This window comes from Papio anubis, chromosome 14 (genome assembly GCF_008728515.1).
Source record: "Papio anubis isolate 15944 chromosome 14, Panubis1.0, whole genome shotgun sequence".
Classification (NCBI taxonomy): Eukaryota; Metazoa; Chordata; class Mammalia; order Primates; family Cercopithecidae; genus Papio; species Papio anubis.
The window spans coordinates 26,145,595-26,167,696 of record NC_044989.1 but is presented as its reverse complement, the minus strand read 5'-3'; the positions used below and the strand labels follow the sequence as shown (position 1 = coordinate 26,167,696).

Genomic DNA, 22,102 nt, shown 5'->3' with positions numbered 1-22,102 from the left:
AACATTTCTCCTTTCTTCTCCTTTCTCCCCCACCACAGTTCACCAAAGCAGCAGCCCCTCTACTTACTGCCCCACACCCTCATCCTCAACGCCTGCACACCCAGGCCAGGGGAAGAGATGGGGACTGCAAATGCGCATGGTAGCCCACAACACCAAAGGACAGTGCATGCCCATGGCATTTCACAGGGACTGCCAACTAAGTGCTTTGGCACACCATGGTTCATCTGCTCTGAGGCTTGCGTTATTTTACAGCCTCACCTCCCTGAATTTGGGATGTGTCTCCTAGGCAGCCTTGTGGCTTCATGGCAATGTCCATGTGGCCTGTTAAACCGTAGTATATCTTACAGCCAGTAGCCACTTTAGATTTGGTAAATTATGTTACATTGTCTCATCAGAGCCTCATAATAAGACTCTGAGGTGGGTGTCATTATTCCCATTTCACAGCTCAAGAAACTGAGGTTCAGAGAATGTGTTGCTCAAGGCCACACAGCTAGGAAGGTGCAGAGCGGGGACTAGAACCCAGGTCTCCTCGCTCCCTGGCCCTGTGCCTCTTCTGAGCACAGTACAAGGGCATAGGCTCTTCCACCTACTGTTCCCAGTTCCTTCCCCACTCCACACTAGCCAGCACCAGCTCCACCTAGGGGATGGGGCTCTGCTTCCTACCACCCACCACCAGGGTCAATCAGGATCAGACGAGTTGCCTCTGCTGCTCCTCTGAACTTTGGGGCTCAGGGCAAATGGCTGGGGTGCAGACAGGCACTGTGAGGAGGGAGGGGCCCAGCACTGCCTAGGCTGTTGCTGCTGCCCACAGTGACAGCAGGCCCGGATCCTTCCCCTCTCCAGTACTTCGTCTTCGACTTCCATGTCTCTCCTGATGTCATGTTCGACAAGATCATCAAGATTTCGGTGAGTGGGGAGCAGCCCCTGGCAGGCAGGACCACTCCCTCAAACTGCACCTTTGTGCACACTTGAGAGGAGCTCCCTCTGTCTAGACCTGTCATAAAGAGGCAGTGCCGTGCCTAGACACATGGCTGAGCAAGTGGGGCACAGGCTGGATTCTGGCCCCCACCCACCCGCTTTCATCCAGTGCCTCTGAATAGTGTATTTGCCCATACACGGTGGCCAGCGAGAAACTGGCGTGGGCAGGAGGAGCTGATGCTGAGCCTCAGCAAGCCACCCCAGTCTGCCAAACGCTCTCCCGCTTCATCATAAAGCTCAGGTCCCACCACTGCCCCGTGGAAGGCCTCACCCTCGCCCGGCCTGACGGGTGGGCTGTGGTTCTGCCTGAAAGGTGATTCACTCCAAGAACCTGCTACGCAGTGGTACCCTGGTGGGCTCCTTCAAAATGGACGTGGGAACCGTGTACTCGCAGCCAGGTGAGTACCTGCGCATGGCCAGTCAGTCGAGGTGTACACGGCTCAGGGAGCATAGTGCACAGGGCCCTTCCCGCTGTGGCAGTTCCTGGGAAAAGCCTGGCAAGGACCACAGTCTGACGACTGTTAGTACACACAGCCATCTGGCCTGCGGAGAAGTGGCGCGCACAGTCTGTACACAAATGCAGTGAGCAACTGTGCACCCAGTCTGGTGGGTTCTCATTCATAATTAGGTCGGTAACTCCGCCCAGAGCCTGGAAAGAGCTCCATCGCACGCTCAGGAGCGCATGGCAGGCTAGCGCATCACTGGCCATAGGCAGGCTGACGGGTAGTGGTAGAGAATGCAGTGAGGGAAACCCGTCACAGCCTGCAGAGGGGCTGTGCCTCCTGGGCTGGCACCCGCTGAGCAGAAAGGAACTCCCTTCCACCCCTCACAGGACCCTGCCATCCCCTATTACAGTTGAGGCTCAGAGCCAGGGCTTGCCCCAGCTGCACAGCTGGTCAGGGGTGAAGTCAGACTGCGTGTCCCCAGAGCCTCGCTGAACTCACTATCCAATCTGAACGCGGTGATGCTCTCAATCCAGATGTAGTGTGGTGGCCTCTGAGGGACTCTGGTCTCTGAAAACACTTCTTACAAGAGCCCCAGGCTCTTGGGCAGCCATGTGGGCTCCATGGTGTCCTGTAGGCCAACACCAATGGGGTTGGCAAGGGAACCCCAATGGGTGGCCCAGAGGGCTTGTGAGGTGGGCCAGGCAGAGGAAGTGCCTCAGCCTGCCAGATGACAGCTCACCCCGTCGGCAGGTTAGGGGCCATCCCGTGTCCCTGAAGTGAATGCACTGCTCAGAGTGCTGTAATGACCCCATTAGTCCCTTTGACAATGACAACATAATTTCACCCAATTGTCACATTTGACCCTCACAAAACAGTAATGTAGGCAGCAGCGTTTCTTCCCATTTTGTAAATGAGATAAATGAGGCTAAGAGAAATGAAGGGGCTTGGAGATACCACTAAACTAGTAAGTTGAACAAATTGGTGATCACTTGTGGTCAGCCTAAGAGATGTCCGCTGGCACACATTACAACTGTGACTCAGACCAGGGAATCTAAGTCCAATACCAAGATTATACATATAAAAATCACAAGATCATAGAACACTCAAGCTGCCCAAGACCTGAAAAACATCTAGTCCAGCCTCTCTGTGAGGATAAACTGAAGCCCAGGGTGTTGAAGGGGTTTGCCCACCATCTAGGAGTAGCACCCCTGTCTCCAGCTCCCAGACCAGTACCTTTGCCACCACCCCACACATGCCATGGCCCTCAGCAGAGGGCAGCCCTGCTGACCGTCAGTGCTGTGGGGAGCAGGGAAGAGTCGGCCTCCTGCCATGTTGCTTCCCTGGAAGCATGCATGGCTGTGGACCACTTGCGTGGAATGACTGGCATCCCTGAGGATGAGCTCCTCCCAGGGCTGAGCAGTGGTCCTGGTACCATTGACGGGCCTGAGGGGTGGAGAAAAAGGCAGAGGTTAATCTAATATGGACCTCTGGGCTTCTGGGTAGTAAACTCCTGGTGAGGAAACCACCAGGGCATCAGTAAGTACCAGACATTGGGCTAAGCTCACTGTCCCAGCAGGACTCACCCTCACAACCCCATGTAGGCATCATTCCCATTTCACCATAAGGAAACTGAGGCTCATCAGGCTTAAAGAGCTGGTCCAGGGCCACACTGTGAATAAGGAGCAGAAACAGGATGTGGGCCCAGGTCTGGGTGAGACCAAAGCCCATGTCTCCACTCAGGTAACCCAGCTTGAGATTCGCTGCTCCTGCTGAATCCAGCCCTAAGCCTGGTGCCCTCTCAGGGACAGAAGAGCCTGAAGTCACACGGGTCCTAGAGTTGAGACCCAGTGTCTTTACTCTGATGTCTTCAGTTTGGCTGGGGCTTCTTGATGAGTCCTTGGTTCCAGCCAGGGCACTGTTGGACAGCATGCTCCCAGAGACACTCCTGGGTGCTGCTGGGAAGCTTTGGGTGGTGTCAATATCTCTTGGAACTGGAAGGGGTTTCCCGAGAGACACTCTTCTCACCCTAGCAGGACCACATTTGTCATTTGTACCACCAGATGCAACAGCAGGAAACTGTTTACTCTTTGCTACTCTCTGTTGGGAGTGAGGATGGGCCATACACTCATCCTTATAGATCACAGAGGAAGTCTGGGCCATACACTCATCCTCATAGATCAAAGAGGAAGTTGGGGCCATAGCCGTACACTTATCCTCATAGATCATAGAGGAAGTTGGGGCCATACACTCATCCTCATAGATCATAGAGGAAGTCGGGGTTATACACTCATCCTCATAGATCAAAGAGGAGGTCTGGGATGCAGCAACTCCCCAACTGGGCTAGCCTTGACTGGCAGGTGTCAGCCCCAGGCTGAAGGGAGGTGAAATGATGTTTCAGGCTGGTAAGCATATAGCTCAGGGTCTCATGTGGTCCTTGTATCTCTAGCCTGAGATCACATAGTATTAAGACTAGAAGGGCCTCAGAAGTCATCAGTCAAGTGTTAACCTGATGTAGGGACCCCCACAGCACCATCTCTGATTGGTCATCTAACCTTACTTAGTCCTCCCAGAAATGGGGCACTCACTACCTCTTATTTTAGATATCTTCACTTTCTTTGGGTCATCTCAAAATCTGTTGCCCTGTAACCTTCACCCACTTTCACAGGTCTCTCTTTCAGGACAAAAAGAAAAATAGCCTTTAAATTTGAAGGCAAATTTTACATTCCTCCTGAATCTTATTCTCTTTCCTTTCTAAATGTCCCCAATTCATCTAACCATGCACACCTCTATACATCTACCCCATATCCATCCATCCACTCACCCACCCATCTACAAATCCATCCACCCACCTGTCCACAGATCCACCCACCCATCCATGTATCCATCCATCCACCCACCCACTCATATATCCATTGGTCTACCCACCCACCCATCCACGAATCCATCCACCCACCCACCCATCCACAGATCCACCCACTCACCCATATATCCATCCATCCACCCACCTACCCATTCATATATCTACCCACCCAGCCATCCACAGATCCATCCACCTACTCACCCATCCACAGATGCACCCACCCATATATCCATCCATCTACACACCCATCCATATATCTACCCACCCACCTGTCCGGATATTAATGGCTCCTTCTATCCAATAATCCATCCACCATCTGTCCATCTATCTGTCAGCCAGTCAGGCAGCTCACCACCCATCCCTCTGCCCATTTCTGCACCCATTTATTGAGCCATCTGTCTATCTCCTCATCCGACACACATCTGCTCTGGCAAGACCTGAAGTTCCTGGGATACCTGGGACATGGCCCCTCCCGGAGGCCTGCCGGCCTGGCTGAGGCTCTCCAGTGACTCCTCATCCATGTGCCTTCCTGCCTTCTTGCCTTGCTTGTCCCTCTCTTCAGACTCTACTGTGGCATTATCTTTTCTGAGACACTGGTGGCCTGGCTATTCTCAGAAAGGCCAACCTCTGCACACAGCCCCTAACATCTCCGGGAGCCCACCAGGGCCACAGGCTTGCAGGACGCAGGCCTGGGCTACAGTAGAAGACGGAAGAGGAGGGAGTGAAGAAGGGAGTGAAGGAGGGAGGTGCTGAGTCCCAGAGAGTTCGGTGCCCACAGAACATCCTGGGAAGCAGATTCCTAAGGCACAGTGATGCGCTTCCCTGTGCTTGCCCACTGGGCTTAAAGTAAACCTGAAGGAGCAAATCCTTCCTAAAGTGCCTCCTTCCCTGACATCTGTCCTTCCCTCCACACAGTCGTAGGCCATAGGACACTGGGATGAGACTGCCAGTCCCTGTCTTTAGGAGACTCTCAGTCTAAAATCAGAGACAAACAATGCCCAGATGAGCACAGTGCACAGTGAGATGGGAAATGTGCACAGAGAGCACAGAGAAGAAACACCAAAGAGCCCAGGATCAACTCTTCTGAGGAAGTCAGGGAGGGCTGCACGGAGGAGAAACTTGAGCAACATGAGTAGAAGTTTACAAATTGAACAGGGAGACAGAGAGATGGAGGTGGAGAGAGCAGGAATGAGGGCGTTCCAAGCTCAAAGAGCAGCAGATGTAAAGGCATGGAGGTATAAAAGGGCAAATCCGCAATACATGTTCAGCAAGGAGGAACACAAGGCTGGGTGGGCTCAGCAGAGTGAGTCAGGGAGCACTAAATCAGGAGCCCACAGGCCGTGCCTTTTGTCTTTACCCCAAGGCACTGGGAAGCCCCAGAAGGAGCTGAAGATGGGGAGCAGGAGCGTGAGCCTCTCCACCTGGGAAGGCCCTGTGGGCAGCTGTGTCCTTCACAGCTATGTGAAGGCTAGCTGACTGGGGTGGGGCCATAGAAGAGGCCATAGGCAGAAAGAACCCAATTAGGAGGAGGCTGTCGCACTTCCAAGTCACACCACTCATGGGACGTATGTCCATGGCTGGGCCATCCACCCACTGCCCCAGCTCCAGAGGACCTCAGACTCTATCACCCCCTGGACTAGGGACAGGCAGAGCCGTGGTCCCAGGTCTCAGGACTCTAGGGGCCAAGAGAACATTTGGCTCTGCCACCCCTCGGCCTCCCCTGAGCACTAGGAGATACCCTGGGTTGGGGGGTCTGGTGCAGTGCTCCCCCCATCACCACTGCAGAGCACCAGTTCCATCACAAGTGGGCCATCCTGTCGGACCCCGACGACATCTCCTCGGGGCTGAAGGGCTACGTGAAGTGTGACGTCGCCGTGGTGGGCAAAGGGGACAACATCAAGACGCCCCACAAGGCCAATGAGACCGACGAAGATGACATTGAGGGGTAAGGCCCAGCTACCCCAGCCCCTGGAGTCTGAGCCAGCCCTTCCTTCCCCCAGGGAGTTCCCGATGAGGGTTTGCTCAGAGTACCTGCCACCCATCTCCCTCACCCTGCTCTCGCCCACTCTCCCAAACAGCCCCACTCTTCCAAGGCAGGGCAGGGGCAGCGGGTGATGGAGGATGACTGAGAATAACAGTCCTTTGACATCCTTTCTGCCAGTGAGAAATGGGGTGGGAAGAGTCAATGCTGGCAGACCAGAGCCAGCAGCTGCTGGGTCCTGCATACAGCAGCAGGATAGCGCTGGGAGAGCCACGGTTTCTTCTGGTGTGCCAATTCCAGGCAGCTGATAGCAGCTGTTGAGAAATATTCTGTGACCTTGTCTGGAGTCAGTGGATGAAAGTGCTGGGATCAATGAATCCTGTTTTTGTGAGCTGGAGGAGAGAGAGTGGCTACTATGAAGTTTTTGTTTACGAAACAAAAGATACGGCACAGTACTATAAAACACTGATGATAATACTAAGACCATATCCCAATGCACAATCTACAAAGCACTCATGTGTTAGCGTCCTTGAGCCGACCATATACTTGGGAGGTGGGTATTACTACAGCCACCTCAACAGTGATGAAATGGCAGCTCAGTGAGACGGGAGATTTGCCCAGAATTCCACAAGGGGCAAGTTCCATGAACGCAAGTGTCTCATCCCAGCCTAGCTCCCCCAGCCGTCCCTTAGAGACTGCCAGGACCCAGGGGTGTGTAGATGCCAGGACGGGGGCTGGGGACCTGGACCTGGCCACAATGGCCCTGGCTGTATGTGCTGGCAGGAACTTGCTGCTCCCCGAGGGGGTGCCCCCCGAACGCCAGTGGGCCCGGTTCTATGTGAAAATTTACCGAGCAGAGGGGCTGCCCCGTATGAACACAAGCCTCATGGCCAATGTAAAGAAGGCTTTCATCGGTGAAAACAAGGACCTCGTGGACCCCTACGTGCAAGTCTTCTTTGCTGGCCAGAAGGTACTGGGGTATGAGGTACAGGAGGCGGGGGCTGGGTGACAGGTATCACAAGTGCAGGCTGATGGGCATGGGGCCTGGGGCAGCTGGGCAGGTAAGAAAAGGCTGGAAATCATGTCGCCCAGGGATGGGCTTAGAGGATCCTCCCTGCCTCCTGGAGTCCTTAGACTGAGAGCTACGCAGGGGGCATGAGAGGGAGGAGAGGTTGGGGGTGTGGGAAGAGTGAAGACAAGTCCACACACAGGTATGCACGCACACATGCACCCACTCACACACGCACGCACACCCACTCACACACGCACACGTGCACCCACTCACCCATGCACACATGCGCCCAGTAATACACACACACATGCACCCACTCACACAGACACACACAGCCACTCACACACGCACGCACACATGCACCCACTCACACACGCACACATGCACCCACTCACACAGACACACACCCACTCACACACGCACACATGCATCCACTCACACACACATGCCACGCTCTCACCCACGCTCCCCCTTCCACCAGGGCAAGACTTCTGTGCAGAAGAGCAGCTATGAGCCCCTGTGGAATGAGCAGGTGGTCTTTACAGACCTCTTTCCCCCACTCTGCAAACGCATGAAGGTGCAGATCCGAGACTCGGACAAGGTCAACGACATGGCCATCGGCACCCACTTCATTGACCTGCGCAAGATTTCTAATGATGGAGACAAAGGTCAGCAGCAGGAGACTGGGTGTGCTGGGGGGCAGGGAGTGGCCTGAAGGGAAGGAGTAAGTGAGACCCCTTCTCTTCACACCACCACCATCAACTCCAGACCTCAGCCTCACATGTGCTTCCAGGGCCTTGCCAGCAGCCCCTGCCTCAAGGGGAGGGTGTGGATTTGTGGCTCAGGTCGGCTCAGAGCTGGCTTAAGCCCAGCTGTTGGATTTGACAGTTAGTAGTTGTGTGACCTGTTTTCCCATTTTTAAAGTGAAAATAATAATGATTATATGATATAATAATTATAGTATGAATATGCATATCATTGCAGTGTATATACTGCATTTGTATATAATTACAGTGTGTATATATGTAGTACTTAATAGTAGTGCCTATCTGCAGACTCGCAGGGACTGACCACCTCCTAGGATCCCTGCCCTGTGGTGGGTTCCAAGGACACAGAGTGAGATAAGAATCTATTCCTGGATCAAAGTGCTCACTGTGTATTAAGGAGATAGATGTGCTACCAGATGGTCAAAACATAAGGCAGAAGACACAAAAGGCCACATGTTGTCTGATCCATGTATGTGAAACATCCGGCAAATCCAGAGACAGAAAGTAGATTGCTGGTTTCCAGGTGCTAATGGGAGGGGATTGGGACCAACTGCTAAATAGGTGCAGAGTTTCTTTTGAGGGGGTGGAACTGTTCTGGAATTAGATGGTGGTTTTTAACATAGTGAATATACTAAAAACCACTGAAATGTACACTTTAAAATGGCAAATTTTATGTCATGTGAAGTATATCTAAATTTTTAAAATACTATAAGTGTGTTTTTTAAAAAAGGCAGAATAAAAAGCAAATGAACCAAAAAAGCCGGATCTTGCGACCCCTGTCAGAGTCCTGACAGATCTTAGCCATAAGAGAAGGGATTTGTGCCTAGGAATTGTGAAGGCTTCGTGAGGAAGCAGCATTTCACAGGCACAGATGGACAGGAAGGGAGGGGTCTGCACCAGCAGGGTGACCATGGTGGGACAGAGCTGCAAAAATGGCACAGAACCGAAGGTCATGCTGGGGACTTGGAAGGACTAGCTCTGTCCTACAAATAGACTGTTGGCAATTCCTACTCCAAGTTGCAGGAAGCAGAAAGCTACACTCTGCTTCCCCGCCACTTCCAGCTCAGGCCCCCGCAGGGAAGAAATAGACCCAAGAGAATACTCCACCCCAGCACAGTATAAGAAGGCCGCCCCACATCTGAATAACACACATGAAGTTCTCAGCTCAGCACGCAGGAGCTGGAGGCCAGGGACCCCCAAAAGAGGCCCCTCTTCCCCAGGGAACCCTGGATGTGATACAGCTCCCTCGTTTTTCTCCCCATTGCCACAGGCTTCCTGCCCACACTGGGTCCAGCCTGGGTCAACATGTACGGCTCCACACGTAACTACACGCTGCTGGACGAGCACCAGGACCTGAACGAGGGCCTGGGGGAGGGTGTGTCCTTCCGGGCCCGGCTCCTGCTGGGCCTGGCTGTGGAGATCCTGGACACCTCCAACCCTGAGCTCACCAGCTCCACAGAGGTGCAGGTGGAGCAGGCCACGCCCATCTCGGAGGTGAGACCCCAGGCACTGTGCTGTCCCCCAGGGCCTCCAGTTCAGCCTCCTTCCCCCCAAAACACCTGGGTCCCAGACTTTGGCCTGCTGCTGTCCTGTCTACCGGAGGAGTCAGACCAAAGGATGAGGCTCCTCGCCAGGAAGCAGAGGCTCCCACTCAGCCCCCCAATAGGACTCTGCCCTCATTCACTGCCTGCCTGTGCTCTATCTCACGACGGCCACCAGGTCTCACGACGGTGCCTCCCCTCCACCCCTCTTCCCAGCCATGGCTGTCCCTGTGGTGTCTGGAGCCAGCCCTGCTTCCATGGATATCCAGGCTGGAGGGCCATCGGGGTGTGGGCTGCCTGGCCCCAAAGCTGGGTGGGATGCCCCCACCATCCACCCCCAGGGCCTGTCTGTGAGATGGAAGGAGGCCTGGCCCCCGACCTTCCACCCCTACTCAAGCTCAAGAATGGTTTGAACTGCCTCCCACAGAGCTGTGCAGGGAAAATGGAAGAATTCTTTCTCTTTGGAGCCTTCCTGGAGGCCTCAATGATTGACCGGAGAAATGGAGACAAGCCCATCACCTTTGAGGTCACCATAGGTGAGTGCTGGGCCCACAGGGGGCTTCAGGTGTAGGTGAGTGCTGGGCCCACAGGGGGCTTCAGGTGTAGGTGAGTGCTGGGCCCACAGGGGGCTTCAGGTGTAGGTGAGTGCTGGGCCCACGGGGCACTTCAGGCCTAGGCTGCAGGTGGTAAGTGTGAGGCTCTGCACCTCAGCCCTGTCCTCATTCCTGTAGGGGATGTTGACCCCTTTCCCCTGAGAGGCCTCAAGCACCCAAGAAACACCTTTATGTGTGCATGTGGTAGACCATGCTCCATAAAGGGGCCGACCCTCAGCTCCACCTACAGGGTGAGGCTGTGTTTGGGACCTGGGGCAGAGGGCGAGGAGAGGCCCTTCCCTGGGCTGCAGAGGAGAGAGTGGGAACTCAGGCCGCGGCCTGGGCCAGGGCTGGGCCTCCTTGCACTCAGGTATCATCAGGACTCCCTGACTGTCAGCAGAGTGGGAACACGGGCACCTCTCTCGGGCTAATGCTGTGTCACATCTGAGCCCCATTCCCTGACTCTCCCTCTTCCTTTTCCCAAATCCAAGGCAGCACCGGATTGGACTGTGGGAGGGGCCTGGGGGGGAACACACTCTAGGCCTTCTGGGCCCGTTCTGCCTCCAGGCAACTATGGGAACGAAATTGATGGCCTGTCCCGGCCCCAGCGGCCTCAGCCCCGGAAGGAGCCTGGGGATGAGGAAGAAGTAGACCTGATTCAGAACTCGAGTGACGATGAGGCCAGCGATGGCGGGGACCTGGCCTCAGTCTCCTCCACCCCACCAATGCGGCCCCTGGTCACTGACAGGTGGGTCCAACCTCCCATCCCCCTGTGGCCTGGCCCTCCCACCTCCCTGGGTCCCCAAGACCTCACCTCCCACCTCTGCCCACCCCAGGAACTACTTCCATCTGCCCTACCTGGAGCGAAAGCCCTGCATCTACATCAAGAGCTGGTGGCCGGACCAGCGCCGCCGCCTCTACAATGCCAGCATCATGGACCACATCGCTGACAAGCTGGTCAGGGCCAGGCCAGGGGCCAGCAGGGGTGGGGTCCTGGGGGAGAGGGTGCTGTCAGAGGGCATTGCCTGCAACACACAAAGCTGGTCTGCCCAGGCTGCAAGAATGGCCCCAGCAGGACCTCTGTTCCCATCCTCAGCCCCAGGTCCCAGGGCACAGACAAGAGCCGGAGCCACCTCTAGTCACTGCAGCCTCCAGCAAACCCCGGGGCAGGAGTGTTGGGTTCCCTGATTTTTCCAGAAATCTTAAAAGCAAGGCTAGGGAGACAGTTGTGGTGGCTCACGCCTGTAATCCCAACACTTTGGGAGGCCAAGGTGGGTGGATCACCTGAGGTCAGGCATTCGAGACCAGCCTGGCCAACATAGTAAAACCCCATCTCTACTAAAAATGCAAAAATTAGCAGGGCTTGGTGGCGAGCGCCTATAATCCCAGCTATTCGGGAGGCTGAAGCAGGAGAATTGCTTGAACCCATGAGGCGGAGGTTGCAGTGAGCCAAGATCGTGCCACTGCACTCCAGCCTGGGTGACCGAGCAAAACTTCATCTCAAAAAAATAAATAAAATAAAATAAAATAAAATAAAATAAAAAAGCAAGGCTAGGGAAGGGAAATGGGGAGAAGGGAGAAGCGAGCAGTGTCTGAAGCTCAGGAGCTGCCCCCTCCTCCTCCGCCCACCCCTCTCCCTGCCTGACCCATGGGCACTGACTGGGCGAGGAGCGCAGCTGTTGGCCTGAGACCTTCTCCCCAACCTGGGGGAGCAGGGACCAGCAGATAATCCCACCCTTCCCTGAGATGTTGCTGTTCCCTGTTGAAGTTCCCTGAAGCTCAGCCAGCTCATATTTTATAAAAATGAATTAAAACCTCCAAAAAAGTCAAGGCTAATATGAGGTTTGCTCCCAGCCCCCTGCCAGTGTCCTCCTTGTCACCCCTGTCTTGTGACTATAACCACAATTAAAGCCCACAGCCTTTGCAGTGTGACCTGGGCCTGCAGTTGTCTGCAAGGCTTCCCGCTAAGGAGTAGGGTGCTAGCTGACCTGTGTCTTCTGTGGGACCTGGGTCTCCCAGCCCTCCCAGTGCTCTCAGAGCCAGAGCCACTCCCTCTTCCCCCAGGCATCTGTTCCCATGCCCTGCCACAGGCCCCAGCATTTTGGAGGGACGTCAGGATCCCGGGTTTCCCTCTGTCTCTGGCCAGCCATGAGCCCCCTGCCTAGGCCTGAGTTCTGCCCAGGCCCTATGAGCCCACCAGAACCACAGACTCACAGTCCAGAGGTGGCTTCTTCCTTCAGGAACTGAAGAACCCACGAACACCAACATCTCCAGGTTCTGAGAACAGAACCTGGGAAATTGATGACTTCCTCATAATGACCGATACTCAGGACGGCCCTAGCAAGAGCTCCCAGATCATGCGGTCCCTCACTCCCCTGATCAATGGGGAGGAGACATTTAGGAAGGCTGGGGAGGCTGGGGAGGCGGGGCTGTGGCCCAGCATCACTGGCACTCCTGGTTCACAGGAAGAAGGCCTGAACGACGTACAGGAGATGATCAAAACGGAGAAGTTCTACCCTGAGCGTCGCCTGCGGGGCGTCCTGGAGGAGCTGAGCTGTGGCTGTTGGTGAGAAGCGGGGGGCGGCAGGTTGGGGCAGGACAAAGCAGAACTGGACAAAGGGGACCCCGCCAGGGCTGGGTAGATGAGGAAGAATCTACAGAGCCCCTGCTTGTCAGGCTCGCTAAATCCCAGCTCCCCCTATCCCCAGCCGCTTCCTCTCCCTCGCTGACAAGGATCAGGGCCACTCATCCCGCACCAGGCTTGACCGGGAGCGCCTCAAGTTCTGCATGAGGGAGCTGGTGAGGACGCGGCTGGACCGCAGGGACTGGAGGGAGGGCCTGGCTGTGAGAAGGTGTCACAGCTGCCTCTGTCATGGCCCGAGCTGTCCCCCAGTAGCTGGGCTTCGCTGACACCCCCTCCCACACAGGAAAGCATGGGGCAGCAGGCCAGGACCCTGCGGGCCCAGGTGAAGCGGCACACGGTGCGGGACAAGCTGAGGCTGTGCCAGAACTTCCTGCAGAAGCTGCGCTTCCTGGCAGACGAGGTGCGGCCCAAGGCGAGGGGGCTTTGCCTTATCCAGGGTTGGCTCTCTGAGGTCCTTCAGGCTCAGGGGACTCAGTCAGGAGGCTGGACCCTCTTACCCGTTGCCCCTGGCCACTCCCCACCCCGCCAGCCCCAGCACAGCATTCCGGACATCTTCATCTGGATGATGAGCAACAACAAGCGTATCGCCTATGCCCGTGTGCCCTCCAAGGACCTGCTCTTCTCCATCGTGGAGGAGGAGACCGGCAAGGACTGCGCCAAGGTCAAGACGCTCTTCCTCAAGGTGCTGGAGGGGGCAGGATGGATGGGGGCCTGGATCCTTTCAGAGGAGCAGCAGCTCCACCTGGGGCTGGAGGGCCTGAGTGACAGAGTGAGGCCTTCAAGCAGTAGGTGCTCAGAGAAGAGCTGAGAATGGGAAGGAGGTGGGGGAAGGGGTGCGGAAGGGGTAGGACGGCCCCCTGCCCATCTCCCTGTCTCCACTGGACCCCAGCCCAGCAGGATGCTGTGAAGGGGCAGGGCAGCTCTGACCAGGGCCTCCACCAGCCCCTGCCCCTTCCCCACCCCATGGGCCCTGGCAGCCGTCAGGCTCCTGGTGACCCCATGCCCACCCCCAGTTGCCAGGGAAGCGAGGCTTCGGCTCGGCAGGCTGGACAGTGCAGGCCAAGGTGGAGCTGTACCTGTGGCTGGGCCTCAGCAAACAGCGCAAGGACTTCCTGTGCGGCCTGCCCTGTGGCTTCCAGGAGGTCAAGGCGGCCCAGGGCCTGGGCCTGCACGCCTTCCCGCCCGTCAGCCTGGTCTACACCAGTGAGTGAGGACCCCTCACTCGAAGCCTCACCTGGGAGGGGCCGGAGGGGCTGCCCATCCCAGAACCTCAGGCTGCCCTTCCCCACAGAGAAGCAGACGTTCCAGCTCCGAGCCCACATGTACCAGGCCCGCAGCCTCTTTGCCGCCGACAGCAGCGGACTCTCAGACCCCTTCGCCCGCGTCTTCTTCATCAATCAGAGTCAGTGCACAGAGGTGAGGGCCTGGGGGGAGGGAGTGGCTCTGGCTTTGAGAGTACCGGGAAGCCTGTGAGCCTGTGGGGCCTGTGAGCCTGTGGGGCCTGGGACCTGTGGAGCCTGTGAGCCTGTGGGGCCTGTGAGCCTGTGGGGCCTGTGGGGCCTGGGGCCTGGGGCCTGGAGCCTGTGGGGCCTGTGAGCCTGTGGGGCCTGGAGCTGTGAGCCTGTGGGGCCTGGGGCCTGAAGCCTGTGGGGCCTGGAGCCTGTGGGGCCTGGAGCCTGTGGGGCCTATGAGCCTGTGGGGCCTGGGGCCTGGAGCCTGTGGGGCCTGTGAGCCTCTGGGGCCTGGGGCCTGGGGCCTGGAGCCTGTGGGGCCTGGAGCTGTGAGCCTGTGGGGCCTGGAGCCTGTGGGGCCTATGAGCCTGTGGGGCCTCGGGCCTGGAGCCCTGTGGGGCCTGAGGTCTGGAACCTGTGGGGCCTAGAGCCTGTGGGGCCTGGGGCCTGGAGCCTGTGGGGCCTAGAGCCTGTGGGGCCTGGAGCCTATGGGGCCTGGAGCCTGTGGGGCCTATGAGCCTGTGGCGCCTGGAGCTGTGAGCCTGTGGGGCCTATGAGCCTGTGGCGCCTGGAGCTGTGAGCCTGTGGGGCCTGGGGCCTGGGGCTTGGAGCCCTGTGGGGCCTAGAGCCTGTGGGGCCTGGGGCCTGGAGCCCTGTGGGGCCTAGAGCCTATGGGGCCTGTGATCCTGTGGGGCCTGGGGCCTGGAGCCTGTGGGGCCTGGAGCCTGTGGGGCCTGGAGCTGTGAGCCTGTGGGGCATGGGGCCTGGAGCCTGTGGGGCCTGTGAGCCTGTGGGGCCTGGAGTCACAGGTCAGCCAGTGCCCTAGTTTCTCAGGGGAAGCCCTGCAGATAACTGTAGACCCGGGTCACACTGGAAAGGCTACGGGCTTTAGTTGTGGTTATATTCACAAGACAGGGACAACAAGGAGGACGTTGGCAGGGGGTTTGGGGCAAACCTTACACTGGCCTTGATTTTAAGATTTCTGGAAGAATCAAGAAATCTGTCACTCCTGCCCCCAGGTTCTGTGGAAGTTGAGTGAGTAGGGGCAGCTCCTGTTCTTGCATCTGCCCACCCTCTGTCACTTGTCACCTGTCTCCCCACCCCATGCTGCAGGTGTTGAATGAGACCCTGTGTCCCACCTGGGACCAGATGCTGGTGTTCGACAATCTGGAGCTCTATGGCGAAGCTCATGAGCTGAGGGACGATCCGCCCATCATTGTCATTGAAATCTACGACCAGGATTCCATGGTATGGGTGGGCTCTGGTGCCAGGGACCTCAGCAGCACCACACCTGGCCCTTGTTCCCTGCACTCCACCTGCACGGAGGCTGTGCCGGCCACCTCCGCCACCCACCCGCAGAGTTCCTTGGCCAGGTGCTGACTGGGAAGCTGGGAGTGGGGGCTGACACCCAGTCCCTCCAGGTGCCTCCTGCCAGCTTGCGGCAGCCTGACCCCTTCCCAGGCCAGGACATCCTCACCTCCTGTCACCAATAGTCCGAGCCCTGGAGATGTGCTGGCAAGTCCTGCTGTCACTAGCCTCCTCACCCCGGGGCTTCCCGAACCCCGCCCACACTTACCACAACCAGTAACAGCCTTGCCGTCCTCCGTGGAGATTCTGGAGTAGGAAGTCAGGGATTGGGTGACTCCCGAGAGTTAGTGAGCCACCTTCTCACGCACCACCTCAGCTGCGGAGGTGCCCAGATAGCCCTGGACTAGACGTAGGAGGACCTCATGTCTAGTCCTGAGCCGGACATCTGCTATTCACTGACTGCTTGGCCTTGAACAAGTGTTTGGTGGGCCCTGAGACTTGGTTTCCCCATCTGTAAAATGCGGTGATCACACCTGTCCCTTACAACAACTCATGTGGCTGTGGTAAGGACTAAACGAGATCACAGGTGTGGACAGCAAGCACCAAGAGGCATCTGGGTTGTTTGCTGTGTCAGGGCAAAGCTGACTTCATGGGCCGGACTTTCGCCAAGCCCCTGGTGAAGATGGCAGATGAGGCGTACTGCCCACCCCGCTTCCCGCCCCAGCTCGAGTACTACCAGATCTACCGTGGCAATGCCACAGCTGGAGACCTGCTGGCGGCCTTTGAGCTGCTGCAGGTGGGACACAGGGAAGAGAGGCTGAGGCCTGGCAGCTGGAGGCTGGGAGGAGGGGCCTAGGGCTGGGGGCTGGGGCCTGGGGTTGGGGCTTGGGGGTGGGGCCTGAGGGTTGGAGTCTGGGACCTGGAGGCTGGGGCTTGGGGCTGGGGCTTGGGGCTGGGGCCTGGGGCTGAGGGCTGGGGCTGAGGGCTCGGACCTGGGGCCTGGGGGTTGGGGCCTGGAGCTGGGGTTTAGGGGTGGGCCATGGGGGTAGGACCTGGGGGTGGGGCCTGGGGGTTGGAGGCTGGGGCCTGGAGTCTGGGACCTGGAGGCTGGGGCCTGGGGCTGGGGCCTGGGACTGGGGGCTGGGGCTGAGGGCTGGAGCCTGGGACTTGGGGGTTAGGGCCTGGGGGTTGGGGCCTGGAGCTGGGGCCTGGGGCCTGGGGGCCTCTCTCCTTCCCATCCTGACCGAAGCTGGGGGAGTGGTTCTTAGGGGGTTTTCCCTGTCTCCCCAGATCTCATGGCAAACAATGCATGGGGAGAGAGACCCTGTCCCTGGGCTCCCCAGTGTGTGACCTATGACCCCCATTCCCCAGATTGGGCCAGCAGGGAAGGCTGACCTGCCCCCGATCAACGGTCCGGTGGACGTGGACCGAGGTCCCATCATGCCTGTGCCTGTGGGCATCCGGCCCGTGCTCAGCAAGTACCGAGTGGAGGTTCGAGGGCCCTGTGTGGCCTTTCTCTTTCAGATGAGGAAACTGAGGGCCCAGGAGGGGAAGTGGTTTCTCATCCCCCTCCCATCACCATCACCAGGAGCCAGCAGCAGACTCAGGCTCCTGCCCCAGCCCAGGGCCTGCCCCCGTCTGCACCAAGTCGCACTCCCATGTCCCAGGACCGTGCCCAGCCCTCCTGTCTGCACCCCTGACTCTGCACCCCTTCTCTGGGCAGCCCCACTCGCACCTCTGGAGGATGCCCCTCCTCTGCTCTCCTGGCCCTGCTCCAGCCCTTTGAAATCTGGGGTGAACTTCTGCCCATGCTACTGCCCAGTTCCCTCTCGGATGGTCCAGCGCCCCTACAGCGGCTCCCTTGACTAAGGGGCTCTCTTCTCTGCACGCCCCTCAACCTCTCCCAGGTGCTGTTCTGGGGCCTACGGGACCTAAAGCGGGTGAACCTGGCCCAGGTGGACCGGCCACGGGTGGACATCGAGTGTGCAGGGAAGGGGGTGCAGTCATCCCTGATCCACAATTATAAGAAGAACCCCAACTTCAACACCCTCGTCAAGTGGTTTGAAGTGGTGAGTGCAGGCCCCGGCAGAGGACGTCCTGTGGCCAGTGTGGCTCCACTCAGCCAGCCGGCTTCCTCTGCCCCTTCTCGGAGGCTCAGGCTCCTGTCACCAACACCCCAGGACCTCCCAGAGAACGAGCTGCTGCACCCGCCCTTGAACATCCGCGTGGTGGACTGCCGGGCCTTCGGTCGCTACACACTGGTGGGCTCCCATGCCGTCAGCTCCCTACGACGCTTCATCTACCGGCCCCCAGACCACTCGGCCCCCAGCTGGAACACCACGGGTATGGCCACACCCACCCTGCCACCAAGCCTGGCTCCATGCCACCCAGGGAAGGGCTCCAGGTCTCAGTCCAGTCCAAGCTGTGGCCAGAGTTTGCTCCTTGGGTCTGAGGGGTGGCACAGAAGAAGGTCCACCCTGGTGGCCAAGGAAGGCTGCCCAGGGCGACCCCAGCAGTAGGGCCAGAGAGGGCAGAGCTGGAGACAGCCTGGGAGGGCCTGAGGGCACAAAGTCCCTTGTGCTGGCTGATGGAGAAGACCCAGGCCTCTCTGCCGCCTACCTCCCGCCGGCCTCCACAGCTCCCCCTTCTCTTGGGCTCTCTTCCTCCCTCCCCATGCCCATCTTTCCTCGCTTGACTGCCCTGTCCCCCTTTCCCTCAGAAAGTTCCAGAATCAGCTTTAGTTCTCTGCACCTTCCTGCCCCGCCAATCTCACTGTTCCTCTTGCTCCTTCCTCTGCCTGTCTGTCCATCTGTCCATCTGTCCAGTCAGGCTTCTCCGGCGTTGCCGTGTGCTGTGCAATGGGGGCCCCTCCTCTCACTCCACAGGGGAGGTCGTGGTGAACATGGAGCCAGAGGTACCCATCAAGAAACTGGAGACCATGGTGAAGCTGGATGCGGTAAGGCGGGTGGGGTCAGTCCCCCGCTGGCTGGGAACGTGCAACTTCATGTGACACGTCCTGTGAACCAGACTATCTGCCCTGAGAGAGAAGGACACTAAGAACCTCCTTTGGCATGTGACTGTTGGGGGCTGACCTTGATTGTGTGTCCAACCAGCTCCACCTAACACTATCCTGGAATGCACGTGCCTGCGTGCATGTGTGTGTGTAGTGTGTAAATGTGCATGAGTGCGTGCATGTTTGTGGTGTCCATATGTGCATGTGTGCATGTATGTGCATATGCACGTGCATGCGTGTGTGTGGTATGCATGTGTGCGTGTGTGCATGTGTGCATGTGATGCATGTGCATATGTGCGTGCATGTGTGTGTGGTGTGCATATGTGCATGTGTGCATGTGGTGTGCATATGTGCCTTGTGTGCATGTGTGTGGTGTATGTGCATATGCACATGCGTGAGTGTGTGGTGTGTATATGTGCATATGTACATGCATGTGTGTGGTGTATGTGCATATGCGAATGTGCGCATGCATGTGGTGTGCACATGTGCATGTATGTGTGTGGTGTGCATATGTGCATGTATGTGTGCATGTGTGTGGTGTGCGCGTGCACATGTCTGTGCATGCATGTAGTGTGTGTACATATGTGCATGCATGTGGTATGTAAATGTGTGTGTGCATGCGTGCATGTGGTGTATGTGCATATATGTGTGCATGCATGCACGTGGTATGCATATGTGCATGTGTGCATATGTGCATATGGTGTATGTGGATATGTGGATGCATAGGTGTAAATGTGCATGTGGCATGCGTGAGTGTGGTATATTTGCATATATGTGCGCATGTGTGTGTGGTGTGCATATGTGCATGTGTGCATGCATGTGTGTGGTATGTAAATGTGCATGTGTATGTGTGCCTGTGGTGTATGTACATATATGTGTGCACTCGTGTGTGTGGTGTGCATATGTGCATGTGTGCATGTGTGTGTGGTGTGTAAATGTGCATGTGTGAATGCATGAGTGTGATGTGTGTGCATATATGTGTGCATGTGTGCTTGCGGTGTGCATATGTGCATGTACACGTGCGTGCATGTGGGTGCATGCATGTGTGTGCGTGCATGTGCACTGGCATGTGGTATGTGTATATGAGAGACAGAGTGAGCCATCACAGTTTATTATAATCACCTGCCGTAATTTTTACTCCAACAAATGACACCATAGGTAATGATTCCTTATGAGATCATCAGTATCCTTTCCAAAGGGTCCCTGGGTTTCCCATTCCAGCCATTCACAAATGACACTTCCCTGGCCTGGGTCGGAGGAGGATTTCCAGGTGGAAGCTCCTTATTCCTCCTGGCTTTCAGACTAAGACCCTTCATCTGCCAGAGAGAGACCTACCACCTGGGGGTTGGGTGTGGAAGTGGCCTACAAGCTGCAGACTCTACAGGGAAGGGCAGAACATGGGCCAGCCTAGAACACACCCCCTTGTTCCTTTGGCCACCCAAAGAAACATCCTCACTCAGACCCTTTGCAGACTCACCAGTCAGAATGCTATTATTAAAGCAAAGTTGACCTTGAGGGCACAGGAGCTGCCAGCACACAGTAATTTCCATCTCGGCTCCTCCACACGCCCTGTAGTGGGCCACTGCCTGCCACTCCAGGCCCCAGTGACTAATTCTGCCCCTGTCTCCTTGGTTCCTCTGCAGACTTCTGAAGCTGTTGTCAAAGTGGATGTGGTGAGTGTGGGGGCCATGCAGGGGCTCTGGGGTGAGAGGGTCCTGTATTGGCAACGGTGTCAGGTCAAAGGGTCCAGCATCAGGGACAGAGCCCTCCCGCCCCCGCATGATTGGGCCAGCACATCTCCCCCAAGATGCAGTGAAAAAGAGCTGGGTGAGTGCAGGACTCAGTGCCAGTCCTGCCTGGGCCAGTGGATCACACGGGCAGGTCATGACCCTCTGTGGCCCATGGCACCTCCTCCATTAAACAAGACCCTGCCCCTTGGACATAGGTGGCCCCACAGAGCCTTATGGAGCCCAAGGTTTCCTGCTAGCAGATGACGGAATGGGTGGAGGCCCTCGGGATTGTCCAGGCAGGAGGGGCCCATGTAGGACTCTGGACCTGGCCAACCTACAGGCTGAGGAGGAGAAGGAGAAGAAGAAGAAGAAGAAGGGCACTGCAGAGGAGCCGGAGGAGGAGGAGCCAGATGAGAGCATGCTGGACTGGTGGTCCAAGTACTTTGCCTCCATTGACACCATGAAGGAGGTGAGACCTCGGGCAGGGTGAGGGGAGGCGACCCCCTCCACACTCAGACCCTCCTGTCCAGCTTCTTTCCCACAGCCCCTGGAGCTGGGTCCCACCTCCATTCATGTGAGCTTGGGATGGCCTTGTCTCACATCCTTGAAATCCTAGCTCAGAACTCACCTTCCAAGATGATGGTCCCATCTGCCTTCCCTGGCTTAGTTTCCTTTTGTCCTCATTGACTCATTCCACAAATGCCTCTTGGGTATATGTGATGAGCCAGGCTCCATACTAGGTGCTATGGGAGCCAAAAGATGCCATACCTGCCCTGATGGGCCCCCGGTTTACTGGGCAAAATAGACATGTAAACAGAGACTTAGAGGACTATGTGATAACAAAGGCAAATCATGGCTTGGGGGAATCAGGGAAGGCGTCCAAGAAGAAGTGACCTTTGTGAAAAAGGAGAAACATGTTCTCAGAGGCCATAAGGGAACAAATGCTTATCAGTAGTCCTTACGACTCTTCTTCATACTGTTTTATTTTACACATCTTGGTCATCGGCACGTGAATGATTCTTCCCCTGTTACACATATGTGGGTTCCATCTGTTGGCCAGATTGCAAGTCCCAGAAAGTACATTTCTCCACTCTCTTGTTTGTGTCCTCTGCCTGCTGCCTACCTAGCTCAGTGCTCTGACTGGCCACCTGACCAGGAAGGGCACATGCCTGCAGTTGTGTTTCCTCAGTGGGGCTGGAGCTGATCCAGCCACATTCTCTCCCAGGCCCTTTCTGCAGCCTAAGCTGGGCGTGATATTTATTAGAGCACACATTAAGCTGCTGTAGCAAGTTAGAGTGACGTAAACAAGACAACAGTTTCCTTCTCACATAGCATCTCAGAGAGTGGGGGTTAGGCTGGTATGGTGGCTCAGTGGTGTCAAGGACTAAGATCCTGACCTCTTGTTTCTGACATCTGTAGAGTTGGAGGTGACTCAACATCATGTTCTAATTCAAGTGCACAGGAAAGGTTAAAGAGGAGAGGAGGCATATGCTTTTCTCTTTCAGGGCCCAATCCAGAAGTTGCGCATATCACTTTCACTCACATTGACCAGAATCTAGTCCCATAGCTACACTTATCTGCAAAGGAGGCTGAGAAATGTAATCTTTAGCAAAGTGACTGTGTGCCCAGCAAAACTTCTAAAAAAGCAGAACAGATCATTGAGGACAACTGGTAGTCTCTTCTCCCACCATCAAATTGGCCAGGCTGGAGCTGCAAAAGGCTGCCTGTTATCTTGTCTCTACTCCTGCAATTTTCACAGACTGCCACCAGGTGGCGGT

At 56.7% G+C, this 22,102-nt stretch overlaps 1 protein-coding gene across 1 annotated transcript in view; it reads left to right on the top strand.

Annotated features, from left to right (window-relative positions):
* OTOF (otoferlin) overlaps positions 1–22,102 on the top strand; it is a 101,190-nt gene that overhangs the window by 67,261 nt on the left and 11,827 nt on the right. The window contains exons 10-32 of the mRNA XM_021924676.2: positions 844–906; positions 1,292–1,376; positions 6,070–6,229; positions 7,049–7,235; positions 7,759–7,945; positions 9,315–9,538; positions 10,013–10,121; positions 10,746–10,926; positions 11,015–11,135; positions 12,644–12,744; positions 12,887–12,977; positions 13,106–13,222; positions 13,352–13,504; positions 13,836–14,025; positions 14,114–14,238; positions 15,387–15,521; positions 16,216–16,377; positions 16,953–17,072; positions 17,489–17,650; positions 17,762–17,924; positions 18,407–18,537; positions 20,238–20,267; positions 20,665–20,793. Coding sequence (XP_021780368.2) covers positions 844–906; positions 1,292–1,376; positions 6,070–6,229; positions 7,049–7,235; positions 7,759–7,945; positions 9,315–9,538; positions 10,013–10,121; positions 10,746–10,926; positions 11,015–11,135; positions 12,644–12,744; positions 12,887–12,977; positions 13,106–13,222; positions 13,352–13,504; positions 13,836–14,025; positions 14,114–14,238; positions 15,387–15,521; positions 16,216–16,377; positions 16,953–17,072; positions 17,489–17,650; positions 17,762–17,924; positions 18,407–18,537; positions 20,238–20,267; positions 20,665–20,793 — 3,126 coding nt within the window. The remainder of the gene's footprint in view (positions 1–843; positions 907–1,291; positions 1,377–6,069; positions 6,230–7,048; positions 7,236–7,758; positions 7,946–9,314; positions 9,539–10,012; positions 10,122–10,745; positions 10,927–11,014; positions 11,136–12,643; positions 12,745–12,886; positions 12,978–13,105; positions 13,223–13,351; positions 13,505–13,835; positions 14,026–14,113; positions 14,239–15,386; positions 15,522–16,215; positions 16,378–16,952; positions 17,073–17,488; positions 17,651–17,761; positions 17,925–18,406; positions 18,538–20,237; positions 20,268–20,664; positions 20,794–22,102) is intronic.